The sequence below is a fragment of the Dipodomys ordii genome, unplaced genomic scaffold, assembly GCF_000151885.1.
Source record: "Dipodomys ordii isolate 6190 unplaced genomic scaffold, Dord_2.0 Scaffold12, whole genome shotgun sequence".
Taxonomy (NCBI): domain Eukaryota; kingdom Metazoa; phylum Chordata; class Mammalia; order Rodentia; family Heteromyidae; genus Dipodomys; species Dipodomys ordii.
This window is the reverse complement of record NW_012267228.1, coordinates 24,878,663-24,894,859: the sequence shown is the minus strand read 5'-3', so window position 1 is coordinate 24,894,859 and position 16,197 is coordinate 24,878,663. Positions and strand designations below refer to the sequence as shown.

General features: G+C 43.0%; 1 protein-coding gene across 1 annotated transcript in view; it reads right to left on the bottom strand.

The window, feature by feature from the left end:
* The window catches only part of Nek10 (NIMA-related kinase 10), a 153,621-nt gene that overhangs the window by 80,312 nt on the left and 57,112 nt on the right, over nt 1-16,197 (bottom strand). Inside the window, exon 23 of the mRNA XM_013010302.1 lies at nt 15,718-15,793. Coding sequence (XP_012865756.1) covers nt 15,718-15,793 — 76 coding nt within the window. The remainder of the gene's footprint in view (nt 1-15,717; nt 15,794-16,197) is intronic.

The following is a 16,197-nucleotide window of genomic DNA, read 5'->3' as shown; positions in this document are numbered from 1 at the left end:
TACCTCAGCCCTTACCACTTCCCCAAAACCTCTGTGGACAGCCACTGCCTCCTACAACTCCCAAAGATAGTCTCTGCTCCTTACATTGAATCCTATGAACCCATCTTAAGAAAATGGCAATTCACAATACATTGCCACTGCCAGTACTGGACATGAGGAAAGCACTGTATTCTTCCTTGGAGACTTCCTAATGTCTTGTCTAACACTGTTTTCTCCTTGTCTTTTTTTTTTGGAGGCGGGCTCTAGAGGGGTCAGTCGTGGGGTTTGAACTCAGGGTCTGGGCACTGTCTCTGAGCTTTTTTGCTCAAGGCTAGCACTCTACCACTTTGAACCACAGCACTACTTCTGGTTTTCTAGTGGTTAATTGGAAATAAGAGTCTCACAGACTTTCCTGCCCAGCTTTGAACCAACATCTTCAGATCTCAGCCTCCTGAGTAGCTAGTTACAGGCATGAGCCACCAGCATCTGGCTTCCTCATCTTCTTTGTTTCTACATCTTTTCCATCTCTGTCTACCCACCTACCTCTCTCCTTTAACATGTTTTCCCAAAGTCTGCCAATAAGTAGCCATTTCACCCCAAGTTCAACAAGATGTTGGCCACCTTAGCTCTTTACCTAAGGCTCTAGAAAAAGAAATATGACAGTCTGGGTCTGAAAGGTCTCGCTTCTCCCCAAGCTCCTATGTAAAGACTTGATCCACAGTGCAGCATTGTTCAGACATGAACCTTTTAGGAACTGACTGGATCATCGTCTTCCTCCCTTCAGAAAGTGAGAGATATGACCTCATCAATGGATTAATCCATTTACAAATTCCTGGTTAACAGGATATTGAGAAGCATTGGAAACTCTAGGAGGTACGAGCCTTGTTGGATGAGGTGGGTCCTTGGGTTCATGTCCTCAGCCCTTCTTCTCTACCCCTGCCTTCTCTCTCTCTCTTTCTCCATCCTCCCCACCCCTCTTCTCCCTCTCATTCTCTCTGCTTCCTGACCACCACAAGGTGAGCATCTTTGCTCTAGGCCATAGTGCCTTCCATGATGCTCTGCCTCACCACACCCAGACGTATCCAAACCAAGGGATGTGGACCCAAACTTCTAAACCTGTGAGCCCACATAAGTCTTTCCTCTCTTAACTTGATTCTCTTGTCTTTTGGACCACTTATTGAGTATGATAGCTTTACTATTTCAAAAGCAACTCAAATTCAGCACTCAATAATAAATGTCTTACTTATTTCTCTGTAATTCCAACCCAGGTCTCCTCCGATCTTTGTGGGTTCAACTGTGTTGCCTGAGAAGATATGCCAAATTCCTAACTTCTGTGAATGTGACCTTATTTGGAAAGGCCATGCTTGATTAGAGTGGGCTGGGATCCAGTTATAACTAAGGCCCTATTGAATGATACAGAGAAAACACCAGGATGTACAGAGTGGCTAATCATCCCCCATTACTAGGAATCTCAGAAGAGAACAGCTCTTAGCTAATTAGTATCTTCCCTTCCTGCCCTCCCTTCCATCTTTGAATGCAATATACTCATTACCTGACCCATGTAATTACAATCCCTTTGTATATCATTTTTATAATAACAGTGAAATCTTTTTAAAGATAAAAGCATTTATTAATATCAACATGTGTGCATGAGCATGTGCATGTGTGTTGAATAAGTTCACACAGGTGTCTGTGGGGGTATTTGAGACTGTGCATGACATCAAGTAGCTCCCTGTGAGTTTTTTCTCTTTCTGGGTTAAAAGGATTATAAATGTTCTTTTCGGAATCTCCCCCTTATTTCATGCATGAAGATTGTATTACTTTCACAATAAGAAAGCAACAGAAGGAAATCTAGCCAATAAGTAGCATTTGCAGTCCTGTTGTTGCTTATGTTTATTTACATCTACTTCTTGTCCTTCCATTTCTAATTCAGTTTTAGTCCCTGATGTCTGCTTAATGTGGCAATATTTTCTGATCGTTCTTCTGTCTTTAATGGAACAATAAAATATATGCTATTGGCAATCTGTCTTTTCACTATTACAGATAGCTATATCAACAAATACGTTACCTCACTGTCATTTACCATTATTTACCTTATCTCCCATTTTACTCTCAATGCTTAACCACAGCTGTCTGGCTAGGAATTAGGGAATAAAATATTAAGTACACACAGGAAAAAAGTTGAAAAGTAACTAAAATCATTTGTAAGAAGAGGTAGAAAACTTACTGAATATTGTCTATGGGTTTATAAAAATCTGTGATAAGAAATTTCATTTGTAGTACTTTCATTATTTTGGTTACATGGTCATCACAGTGAATTTACTTTCCTATTTTTTTTTCCAAAATTGACCGAAGCTCCAGTGATACTGGAAACTTCCTGAGTTTGTAGTAAGTTGTAAGGAAAGAAGATGGGAGGAGAAGGCAGTGTAGAGGCTCTTTAGAGGAATCAAAAATTGTAATTAGCTTTGTCTGTCCTAAAGTAAGTTAGTCTTCATGTGGCTTACATATGAAATCTATTTTTAAACCACAAATGCAGTGCTGAAATCACATTTCTTAAAAAGGGATTTGTGATGGGCGCCAGTGGCCCATGCCTGTAATCCTAGCTACTCGGGAGACTGAGATCTGAGTATCAAAGTTCAAAGACCAACCAGAATGATAAATCCCAGAGACTTCCAGCTTCAATTAACCAGCAAAAGGCCAGAAGTGTAGCTGTGGTTCAAGTGCTAGAGTGCCAGCTTTGAACAAAATAGCCAACCAAGATTGTCAGGCACTGAGTTCAAGCTCCAATACTGACACCAAAAAAATAAAATAAAATAAAAAGAGAAGTATCAGATAAAGTGTGCTTTCCCAGGTTCTCTACCCTACTGCTTTTAGAGATTATTAAAAAGACCAAAGGAAGCTAATTCACTATAAATACACCAAGGGGTTGAGCAATTAAGCAAATGGGTTACACTGCCAGTGACTTCGCTCCAGCCATCTATCAGCACAGCCTTTGAGTTAGAAATAACACACATTAGTACCTTGAAATTCCTCATTATACATCACCATCATCTATGATGCTTTTTTGTTTGTTTATTTGGGGTTTGGGAGAATTGTTTCTTTTTAGAAAAAAGCCAGCTGGTATTCTAAGATGACATCACAAGCCAGGTATCATCGGCCTTTAAAATTCTGCAACATCACTAAATAAAGTAATTATGGTGATTTTGCAAAGAATAATAATACAATCCCTCAATTACAAAATGTCAATATATAAATTCCTTTCTTAAATATAAAATCACATTAAAAACATATACTGGGTACAGATGGCTCATGCCTATAATCCTAGCTACCCAGGAGGCTGAGATCTCAGGATCAAGGTTTGAAGTCAACCTGGACTGGAAAGTCTGTAAGACTCTATCTCCAATTAATGACCAAAATAAGCCAGAAGTGTCACTGTCGCTCACATGGTAGAGCACCAGCTTTGAGTGAAAAGGTTCAGAGACAGCCCCAAGCCCTGAGTTCAAGCTGCATTACTAGCATAAATAGAAGACGAAGACGAAGGAGGAGGAGGAGGAGGAAGAGGATGGGGAGGAAGAGGGGGATGGAGGAAGAGGAGAAGGAGGCAGAAGGGGAAGAGGAGGAGGGGAGGAGGAAGAGGAAGGAGGAAGAAGAGGAGGAAGAGGAAAGGAGGAGGAGGAGAGGAAGAGAGGAGGAGGAGAGAAGGAAGAGAAGGAAGAAAGGAGGAGGAGGAGAGGAGGAGGGGAGGAAGAAAGGAGGGGAAAGGAGGAAAGAGAGGAGGAAGAGGAGGAGGAGGAGGAGGAGGAGAGGAGGAGGGGGAGATGATTTTGTATTGTTAATGCTACAGAGACCATCTAAGCGTATTCACTTGTATCTGCTTCTCAATCATGGCTGTCATTGTCCCTTGACCTTATTCTCTGGTGTTGACCTCCCAGCCTGGCTATTAATTTCTGAATTGCAAACTCAGTGCAGACAGTGGCCGGGCAGAGCTGCACCCAGGCACAAAGTCTCTGTCTTGTCTCTGAGGACAACCTAAACAAGTCACCAGGGCCTGCTTTGGGGACTTCTAAGCACCAACACAGACAGTGTGTCCGGCGATCCACTCAAGACTTCGACAGAAGTCTTTCCCTCTACAGAGGAAACACCAGGATGTACAGAGTGGCTAATCATCTCCATTACTAGAAATAGCTTCCCTTCTCTTGCTGTTTCCCGGGCCCTTCCTCCCGTCTCATCACCTGACCTGTGTAATTATAATCCCTCTGTGTATCACCTTTATAATAACAATAAAGTAATTTTTAAAGGGGAAAAGCATTTAGTAATATCAGCATGTGCGCATGAGTGTGTCCGTCCATACATCCAGGCCAAGGCCACCCTTGTGGGCGCCAGTCCGTGTGTGTGTCTGCCATTGAGCTGACACGCATGCTGTCGGGGCTCTGCTGACGTCTCGGCCCATATTTTTTCCGAGCACACAGCACTGAATCACAGCCCTTTGCCGGCCTGTCAGCATTTTCTTTAATCCCTTGAACTTTGCTGCCTGTAACTTGCTTTGCCTGAAGTGCTGGTGGATTAATGTACTCCAGAAATGGCCCTAAATCAAGAACTGGCAGAGGTGGTGGACACAACCCATTCTCTCTCTCTCTCCTTTTAAGCCGGTTCCTGAGCTCCTGGTCAGGTTTGAGGGTTCATTGTCCATGGGTGCAACTTGCTCAAGAAATCCTTTATAACCCAAAATAAGAGTCAAATGAGAGAAATCTAGCAAGGTCATATAAGGACAGGAAATTATTAGTAGGTATGGAAGAGTGAAGCTGCAGCTGGGGTGGGTGACACAGGCCTGTAACCCCAGCTATTCAGGAAGCAGAGGCCGGAGGATTAAGGGTTGAAGGGCAGTCCAGTCCACTTTAATGAGTGAGCCAGTGCTGGTGGCTGACACCTGTAATCCTAGCTACTTGAGAGACTGAGATCCCAGGATCACGGTTCAAAGCCAGCCAGGGCAGGAAAAGCCATGAGACTTATCTCTAATTAACCATCAAAAGGTTGGAAGTGGAGCTGTGGCTCAAGGGCCTGAACAATGCCTCCTGGTGCCTTTTTCCTCTGGCTGTATTGTCCTGTAGGAGCTTTCCAAGCCTGAGGGAACTCAGCGCAAGCATCGGTGAAATTTCCACGCTTGCCTGACCCCGTGTGTGTGTGTGTGTGTGTGTGTGTGTGTGTGTGTGTGTGTGTGTGTGTTCAAATGAACTTGAATTCTCCTTGTAGGAAAGGATTAAGTCATTAGCTCCTGACAAGTGAGAGTAGGAATGTCTACTTGAAGGACAGGTAAAATGATGATGCACACGCATCTCTCTCTCCTTCCCTTTCCCCAGTTTCATTCCACAGATGTGAAAAACAACACTTCCATTAACGGACTGTCAGGTTGAGAGATGCCCAGTGGTCCTGCAGCGCCCTGGGGAAGACTCCAAGTCTCTTGCCCTCACGCCATCCATCTCAGCCCAGCCGAACCAGAGCCCCTGCGCTCCCCTGGGAAAGCTCAGAACGAGCGTGGGGAGAGACTCTGTTCACATCCCAAAGGACACTCCGGAGATCTGGGGGCCGGCAGGAGAAGCGCAGAGACATGACACACCGAGCATGGGAGGGAGCAGAAGGATCGATCAGAAGATGCACAGCAGAGCCACGACCCGATTACACAGCTGTCCAGCCCACGGACACGCAGGACCAAAGCGCAAAGTCTCAAAGTGCATCACCCTTGGATGAACAACACAGTCTTTCTAAGCGCTTCTTCTTGAAAGTCAGCCCAATGGAAGCTTTCTCGGGAACCTAGCTAAGGGGACACAGTGGAAAGAGGCTTCCTGCAGCTTCCAACAGCAGCCAGGGGGAGGCAGTATAGGTGTCCCACGCCAGGTCCAGGGCACTGCCTCCCAGAACCCTGCAGCCCCAGGCCTGGAGTCACGTTCACCCAGAAACCAGAGCCCCTGAGCTGCTTGCTTCCTGTGAAGGCCCCTTCTTGTGCAGGGCCTGGACTCACGCCCTTCCCTCCAGCCCTGTGCCCCCCAGCTCTGAAGGCCTTCTGTGCCCATGGCAGCTGGTCTCCAGCTGCATGCCCGTGCCCTGACCTCACCACACTGCAGCCCTGCTCTGCTGGTTTGTCTAGCAGAGTCTCGGGGGTTGCAGCCTGGCCCATTCAAACCCATGTTCTGCTGTCTGGTAGGGTACCACGCTTCTTCATATAGGTCAGAATCCTTCCCAGTTTTCCCTGCCCTGATACTCATCCACTCCCCCAGCCCTGGGACAGCAGGTGGAATTTCCCCATGCCTTCTTTCTTTTCATTTGCATCTATTAATGGTACGAGAGGTCTTACTGTGATTTGGTCATAAATGTAATATAAAGTCCTTGGACCAAATTCAGTCCCTCTGTTATGCTTTATTATGTCCTTGTCCCTCTCTCTCTCTTACAATTCCCTTGGGTTGCATTACCATGTTCTCATATCATTTACCTTTTTTATATATATCACTCTGTTCCTTTTTAGAGTCATGTCATTTTTCTCTTTTGGGTCTAGACTCTGAATAGGAGAGAGAATACATGACACTTGACTGTTTCATTCTGGCTTATTTCACTTAACATTATGATTTCTGGTTCCATTCTTTCTTTGTCCAGCAAATGACCCAATTTCATTCAGTTCCATGGTTAAATAATACTCCACTGTCTAGATATACTCCACTTTTTTTTCCTATTCATCAGCTGATGAGCAGCTTGACTGTCATAAACAGTGCTGTCATAAACACGGCAATGCAGATCTCAGTGGTGTGCTGACATACATTTGTTTGGGATATATGCCCAGTGGAGGTAGAGCAGATCCATATGATAGGTCTATTTGTAGTTTGCGGGGGAACCTTCATACTAAGTGACATCCCCATCAATAGGATGAAAGTTCCTTTTGAGACTGCACCCTGACCAGTATTTGTTGTTGTACTATTTCTTGAACAGTTGCCATTCTGATTGGAGATGGAATCCCAACATAGATTTGACTCATGTTTTCTTTGCGGCAAAGGATGTTATATATATTTGTTATCCATTTGTACTTTTAATTTCTTTCAGACTCTCCCGCCTTGGCTGGCTTTGAACCTGAATGCTCAGATCTCAGCCTCCTGAGTAGCTAGGATTACAGGCGTGAGCCATTGGCCCCCAGCTCTTATTACTTTTTCTTTTCTATTTTTGTCAGTTGTGGGTCTTGAACTCTGGGCCTGGGCGCTGTCCCTCAACTCTTCAGCTCAAGGCTAGCACTCTACCACTTGAGCCACAGCGCCACTTCCATTTTTTTCTGCTTATGTGGTGCTGAGGAATCAAACCCAGGGCCTCATGCATGCAAGGCAAGCGCTCTACCACTGAGCCACCTTCCCAACCCCAGCTTTTATTACTTTTGAGAACTGTTTGTTCAAATTATTTCCCCATTTATTACTCTGGTATGTAACTTGTTGAGATTTTTACATATTCTGGATATTAATCTTTTGTTGAATGAACATCTGTCACAGACTTTCCTTCATTCTGTAGGCTGTTTTCACTTGTCATTTTTTCCTTTGCTGTGAAGAAGCATTCTAATTTGATGCTGTTATTATTCAAATAGGATGTCACATTTTTGCTCAGGGTCAGCGTAGGACCACAATCTTCCTCTCTACAGCCTCCTATATAGCAAGGGTTGTAAACACATGCCACTGCACTCTTGTTTATCATTGAAATGGTGTCTTGCTAATATGTTTTCCCAGTCTGGCCTCACATCCTAATCTCCACCTCCAGAGTAGCTGGTATTATAGGAGAGAACCACCATGCCTGGCTATTATGTCGGCTTTTCACAATATTTATTCTGTAAATCCATGAAGCGGGGAGCAGTGTTTCCATCTTCTAGTGTCTTCCGTTTCTTTTTTCCATGTTTGCTTCCTTAAAGTTAGTCTTAGGTGGTTTTTTTGTTTGTTTGTTTTGGTTTGGTTTGGTTTTGCTTTTTGGTCCTTTGTGGGGGCTTGAACTCTGGGTCTGGGTGCTGTCCCTGTGCTCGCCAGCTCAAGGCAAGTGCTCTACCACTTGAGCCACAGCACCACTTCTGATTTTCTGGCGGTTTATTGGAGACAAGAGTCTCACAGACTTTCCTGCCAGGCTGGCTTTGAACTGCGAGCCTCAGATCTTAGCCTCCTGAGTAGCTAGGATTACAAGTGTGAGCCACTGGCGCCTGGCTTAGGTATTTTATTTTCAAATAAATATGAATGGATTATTTCCCTGATTCCATTCTCAGCATATTTGTTCTTGGTATATAGAAAAGATACTGGTTTTTATATGTTGATTTTATTCCCTACTGCAAAATATTTATTGCAGCTCAAAGTATTCTGGTGTAGTCTTTTAGGATCTTTTAAATTCAGGTCTGCAAATATAATTTGACTTTTTTTTTTAATTGCCCAAGAGGTTTTTTTTTTCCTTGTACAAAAACAGTTAACACCACTTTGCAAAAGGCATACAAAAATACAGTATAAAACAAAACAAAACAACTCCCCCAGCATAATACCCAGCAGCAGCTTATAAAACAGAAACTACTCAGGTGAGACATCAGTAACTCGTTCCATTCCTACACTCTCAAGACAGTTCTAGAAGTCAGTTGGCTCCTAAAAATCCTGCTTCCACAGTTTCAGAAGCTATTTCTGAAATTTCCGCAGAAGTTCTCAGAGGCTAGGAAGCAACCTCAGAAACAGATCACCATACACAGTAGGTTAGGAAGTAGCAGCTGGTTTTTCAGAGCCACAAACAGTGCTGACCACCTCTACTCTGCCCCTACTGTCTAACCCAGAGCCAGCAGGAATCTGCTGTCTGTGCAGAGTTCTGGAAGGGCTGCTCCTTCTTCCAGGCCAAGCTGAACAGCTTCTGAGTTTGGCCACATGGCACCTGCTGGGTTAGGTAGGTTCTCAGGCTGGAGGGCACACCTGGGTTTCCCTCAGAGCTGCAAGTCCAGCTGGGGCAATTTATAAGGGTTGGTTAAGCAGAGCGCCTGAAGGTGCCTTTACAACCACCAGGAAGCGAGTCCACCTTCTGGACCAATGGGTGAGTTCCAAAAGCTCTGCCTAGCACCTTAGTAAGGCCCAGGTTCTGGGAAAGGGATCTGACTCATATCACCCTGGTAGAGAACCAGGCTGGTGGCTTGCAGAGCCAGCAAGCTTCTTGGAGTTGCATGGTGAGGACAGGTTTGCGTGGTTCCAGTAGAATTTCAAATAGAGTCAAGGACGGAGACAAGAGGCAGGTAAGAAAGAGGAAATGGTACAGAGCTTCCTTCTGAGATGCCTTACACCTCCCTGCCTTAAGATTCCAAGATGGGCCTTAAATGGCCCTGGGAAAATAACTGGGTAAAGGAACAAGTTCAAGAGTCAGGACTCCAAGCCTTCCTCGGTCTCAGGCTAGGACCGATTTTCCCTGTGTTTTGGGGAAACATTTCTGACCTGTGGGTATTTCTACCTCCTTTGTTTCTTTTTTCTTTTTTGTTGCTTTTTTGTTTGTTTGGGGGTTTTTTGCTGCATTACTCCGGAAAACATTCAAGCACTCTATTGAAACAGAGTGGAGAAAACAGAAACCTTGTCTCATTGATGAATTCACAGAGGTTGGTTTCAGTTTTTGTCATTTAATATGATGCTGGCTATGTAATTAGAAATTAATAGCAATTTTATGTTGAGTGTTATGTGTTCCTTCTTTTCCTCTTATTATGAAGGGATGTTGAGTTTTTCCAAAGGTTTTTCTGCATCTGTGGAGATGAGATGATTATATAACTCTGTTTATGTGCTGTATTACATTTATTGATTTGTGCATCTTGAGCCAGTCTTGTATTTCTGTAATGACACCAACTTGATCGTGGCATATGAAATGTTTTCAGTGTGTGCTGAAATTAGTTTGCCAACATTTTTACCAAGAATTTTTGTGTCTAAATTTGTCACAGAAATTGCTCTATAGCTTTTTGTTGTTATGTCCTATCTGATTTTGGCATCGGGATAGTACTGAATTCACAAAATGAGTTTGGTACTGTCCTTCCAGTTCAGAAATAGTTCTTAAAAGGTCCTGTCAATTCAACCATGACTGTGTTTGGTCCTAAGCTTTTATTTGTTTGGAGATAGTTTATTATTGCTTCAATCTCAAGGGTTATTATAGACCTCTCCAATTTTTTATATCCTCTTAGTTCTATTTTGGTTGGTCAGATGTAAATGGTTGGATTAAAATAGAAAATCTACATGTTTTGATTAGAGAGAAAAAGACCATTTGCATTTGGAAGTATTATTGAGAGGTATTTGCTAATTCCTGTGATTTTGCTGGGTCTTTTCGGGTTTGATTCGAGTATTACTTATCACTCCCCTCATTTGTTCCAGGAGTTTGCTGGATTGCAGAGTAGAAACTGATTCTTTCTTAAGTCTCACGTGCACATCTATTCCTCTCATGACATTTATTCTTTCCTGAGCTCTTCTGTTTGTGACTTCATTTCTTTGAGTATCTTCTACAATGCTGGCTTAGGAGTCATGAACCTCTGTCATGTAAGTTTACCTAGGAAGCTCTTCATTTATCCATCAACTTTGAAGGATAACTTTACTGAATATAGTCATCTTGATCGGCAGTTATTTACTCTCAGCGTTTGAAATGTATTGTTCTGTACTTTCTTGGATTTTAGGGTTTCAGCTGAGCCATCTGAGGTGATTCCAATGTGCTTGTCTTTGTATGTATGTCAGCATTTTTCTCTTAATCTTTCAAGTCTTTCAAGTCTTATTTAAGTTTTCTGGGCTAGACAATCAACTAAAATGTGTCCTAAAGAGGTTCGTTTCTGGTGTATATTTGTGGTTGCAAATGCCATATTTTCCCCAAAATTTGGAAAATGTTCTATAATTCTATCCAATAGATTGCTCTATGCCTGTAGTTTGTATCAGATTTTGTCTGTCTTCTAGGGTTCTTCAAAGATTGTGGCCATGCTTGTTTTATTCCTTATTGCTTTCTGTGTATAACATTTCCTCAATCTTTTCTTCAATTTCTGATGTCTCTGAGTCCTGGTGATGCTTTCTGCTGTGTTTTTCTGTTTGATTTATTGAGCTTTTCATTTCCAGCTTTTCTGCTCTGGCTTGTGATTGGCACTCTCCACCCAAGTAGATTTCTGTCTATACAATTGAGTCCCAGATCCAGCTCAGGTCCCACATCCACACACATTCTTGGGATGGTTGTTTGCTTGGCCAATGATGGAGGGAAGGTTTGGGCTGTTAAAAGATATAAAACTGCATAATCCTCGGCTCTCCCCAGCTGAGGGGTGAATCTTTAAGATCTCTCCTGAGATGATGTCAACCAAGCTGAGAAATGCTGGGGGTCCCTTCTCTAGCATCTGCTTGCTGGAGCACACCAATCACCTGACTTACATTTTATTCATTTGTAGAGTGACAGCTGCTTGTACTCAGCTTTGTGTTGTGGGCTCTCTCAAGGAGGCTTACCTATTCCCTTTTGCCTAAAGGTCCATTGTAGGGACTGTCCCTCTTCCCTACAATTTTGCTTAGAATTCTGTGCTAAGGCTCTTTTTCTGTTCCCTGTCTGCTGTTTACTGCTGTCATCCTTGGCCTTTCCACGTCACCAACCTCTCTCTAGAACCACATAACTGAGGTTTGTTTTCAGATTTGCAGAGAGGCAGAAAAGTGTTGGGTGTCTCTATTTTGGTCCCTAATCTTCTTATGTCTCCTCATCATTTATTATGTTAAACTTGTACTTCTCTCACAGTGTTATTCCTCTCTCCTGATTAGACTGTGATGCCATGCATTATTCTGAGAAGATTTGGGGCTGATGCACCTTGGATTCGTGTTTAAAATATGCTACTTCTTGCTCCACAGGTTTTGGATTCTGAAGTCTCTCTCTGGATTCAGTCTCTCTCTGAATGCAGTAGAGTACTGCATCAGAACTTTCTTTAAAATATGGCCATGAATTCTGTGTGCCTTCTTCTACCTAGAGGCAAATGGACTTTCCTATCCCTTGAACTTAGGTCGGCTTTAATTTGCTTTTGACAGTAGACTATAGCAAGAGAGAAGGCAAGTGACATTCATAGATAGCCCTTAGGTGGTGATGGCTTTCACTCTTCCCAATTGGAATTCTATTCCAACACTGTCATTGTAAATGACAGCCCCTTGAGGAGGTGGAGGGGCCCCCCGTCAAACCTCACCACCAGCTGCCAGGTACATCAAGCTGTCAGCCACCTGGGGCCTACCAACTGAGTCCGAAATTGAGTATGTTTATGTACCTGTTGGGCCCACTACAGAATGAGTCCACTCGCTGTTGCTGCTATAAGCAAATATGTTTGGGGATGTATGATTATGTAACAGATAATGACCCCTCCCCATGATCAAGTAATTCTGCTAATTTCTTCACTGCCCAATAAATTCATTTGAGAAAAATACTTAAGAACAACTTCTTCTGACAGACTCCCTCCAATCGCAGAAGCACAAGGTAAAGGAGAAACTGCTTCTTTATTGCTCGTCTCATAGCTCCTTCCTGGAGGAAATACGAGGCTATGCACAGAGTGGCTTAAGTAGCAATATTTAAAATGGAAAACTGAAGACATAAAATAAGCATGAAGAAACAAGTTCAATGTTAACAGACTCCAATCAACTTACAGAGTCCATTGAAAGGCGAGGAAGGCTGGGTGCCAGTGGCAAATGCTTATAATCCTAGCTACTCAGGAAGCTGAGATCCAAGGATTGCCATTGGATGCCAGCCCAGGCAGGAAAGTCCATGAGACTCTTATCTCCAATTAACTACCAAAAAACAAATGTGGGGCTGTGGCTTAAAGTGGTAGAGTGCTAGCCTTGAGCAAAAGAAGCTCAGGGACAGAACTTGAGTTCAAGCCCAGGACTCAAATGAAGAGGAGGAGGAAGAGATGGAGGAAGAGGAGGAGGAAGAGGAGGAGGAGGAGGAGGAGGAGAACGAGGAGGAGGAGGAGGAGGAGGAGGAGGAAGTATCGGCTGAGTACAAGTAGTGCGTACCTATAATCCTAGCTATTCAGGAGGCTAAGATTTAATGATCGCTGTTCAAAGCCAGACAGAGCAGGAAAGTCTGTGAGACCTTTATCTACAGTTAACCACCAAAAAGCCAGAAGTAAATACCAGTTATGCACAAACTGTAGCAGAAAAACAGGAGAGGTGGCAACATTTCTTAACTTGTTTCATAAAGTCTCCATGCCTCTGATATCAAAGCCAGGTAAAAATATTTCAGCATAAGCAAACTTCAAAACCATGTTTTCCCTGAACTCAATATAATACTGAGGAAAAGACAAAAGTAGATAAATCTAGTGGCATATAAAAAAAGGGTAATACAAAATGATTAAATAGGGTTTATGCCAGAAATATAAAGCTGAGTTAACATTTAAAACTTATTGGCTGAGTGGCAGTGGCTCGTGCCTGAAATCCTAGCTCCAGGAGGCTAAGATCTGAGGGTTACAGCCCAAAGCCAGCCCACACAGGAAAGTCTATGAGACTGAAATCTCCAAGTAACACCAAAAAGCCAAAAGTGGAGGTGTGGCTCAAGTAGTAGAGCCCTAGTCTTGAGAGATTGAAAAAAAGAAGAAGAAGGGAAAAAAGAAAAAGGAAAAGACAAGGGCTCTGATGGATAGAATCAATTATCAGAGAGCTCCCTTTTGAGCTTCGCATGCTGTGGGGAGTTTAGCTCAAATCAGACTCTAACAATGTTTTAATGCATGTGACATGATATATCTACTATCAGACTTTAATCTTGGGTAAGCCAGTGTGTAACATTGCTGGGGAACACACACTGAAAATGGGGTACATCTGAACTCTACACTGTCAGCTGCTTTTCATTCCATCACACACTTCCTAGGATGCCAGTAGATTCAAAGGCACTATAATGCTTAAAGTATAGAAGCCACAACATATTCTTAATGTGGATTTTTTTCTTCTCCCCTAACCCCAGAATGTTTCCTTTATAATTTAAAATGTATCTCTCAGTATTATCAAAACTGCTCTCAGTATTAAGTGTTAGAAGATGAGAAAAGCATCTGGGCACCATTGGCTCACGCCTGTAATCCTAGCTACTCAGGAGGCTGAGATCTGAGGATTAAGGTTCAAAGCCAACCCTGGGCAAGAAAGCCCATGAGCCTCTTATCTCCAATTAACCACCAGGAAACCGGAAGTTGTGCTGTGACTCACGTGGTAGAGCGCTTGCCTTGAGCTAAAGACCTGAGGGACAGCGCCCAGGCCCAGAGTTCAAGACCCACAACCGACAAAAAAAGAGAGAGAGAGAAGCATAGCAGTTAGGAATACGTTATGCTTTTATTTTTTAGCAGTATGGAGTCTGAACTCAGGGCCACCACCTGCTCTGTAGGCAGTGGCTCTGTAACTTGAACCATGCCCTCAGCCCTTTTTTGCTTTAGGTTGTTGTTGTTGCTGCTGATGCTTTTAGATAGTATCTCATGGATTTGTCCAGGCTGGCCTCAGACACCAGTCCTCCTACCTAGGCCTCCCACATAGCTGAGATTATATATGTAACTACCACATTCCCATTGTATGCTGATATGTGATCTTACTAACTTAGCCTTGAATCGCAGTCCTCCTGATCTTTGCCGCCTGAATAACTAGATTACAGGCCTACACTACTATACCTGTTCCCAGAAAATTGTTTAAACAAGAAGTTAAATAACAATAAAATTTGGCAAGTAGTAAATGTATGGATGAAGTCTATTTAGAGCGTATACATTCCAAAGAGCAAATCACAATACCCCCTGTCCTATGATTATAGGACAATATTTTACTTCTTGACACACCAGTCCAATCAACCAGTCATTGTGCAATTAGCAGGTAGGATTAGCAGACATGTAGGAGTACACTGTGAAATCTGGCTGTCTGGATTTGAACCCAGGTCCCTCTATGTCCTAGCTATGTGACATTGCCTTTGGATTACTAAAGATAGTTCCACCCATCTTAAGGGAGCTTTGAGGATTCAATGACTATAAAGTGGAGGTAGCACTGCTTACCATTTAGTAATCTCCCTTTTACTGTTAAATAAACAAAAATACATAGTTATGTGGTCAATGATAGAAGGCTTCAAGAATCATTTGCAATGGCAATGCCAGAGTTCAATTTACACACACACACACACACACACACACACACACACACATGCATATATATATATACATGCATAACTATGTATGCCTGTTTAATAATAAACGATTAATAAGTGGTAGGCATATATGTACGTGACATATATATGTCATATATGTCAATCATCATCATCGTCTCATTCATGGAATAAAATTTATTCAATACATATTATTTTAACCAGGTACCAGGTTAGTGAGTAAGACCTTTTCTTTCCCTTGAATGTCTACAGGAAATACAAAAAGTAGATGCACACAAGTCAGGGCATTAAAATGTTCACAATTGCTCTGGTCTATTCCAGGTTTATCCAACCACTATCGCACAACTGCCAGGTGCCAGGGATTATTCCAATTTAGATATTGTAAACCTAGTCCTGAAAAGGGATTAAGCTACCTCAGAAGAAAGATGTCTGCAGCTGCCATTTGAAACACACATGATGCTGCATAGTTCTTTGGGGGAGGGGAAGGAATATATTACTTAGGCTATTGAGGGAAACTGACCAAATGAAGCCTCTTTTTCCTTGAAAGCCAAGAACAGAAAGGAAAGCTAAACACAGTAAAAATATGACCTCTGACAGTCATCAAAGAATTATCCTTACCAGGAATACAAGATGGTCCCAACCACCGACGTGAGTTTACTGTTTTCCTGTTTCTGCTTTGCCAGGCCAAAGTCAGCTACAATTCACAAAACAAAGCAATGTGTGATGGTTATTCTCCAGAATTTACATTGTTCCCTCAAGCTTGACACTCCACAGCACAGCTATTACACTTGGCAGCATAGCTCTCCTCCCTCTCCCTCTCCCTCTCTCTCTCCTATCCCTCCCTCCCCACCCCCATTTGAACTCAGGGCCTTTGTGTGTCTAAGCAGGACCTCTAGCATGTGAGCCACATCTCTGACTTGGCATTGCCATTCTAAAGGTGAAAAACAAGCAACAAAAAGAACTGGTCTCTCTGGGGCTGGGAAGGTAGCTCAGTGGTAGAGCCCTTGCCTTGCATGCATGAGGCCCTGGGTTCGATTCCTCAGCACCATATAAGCAAAAAGAAAAAAGCCGGAAGTGGCGCTGTGGCTCAAGTGGTAG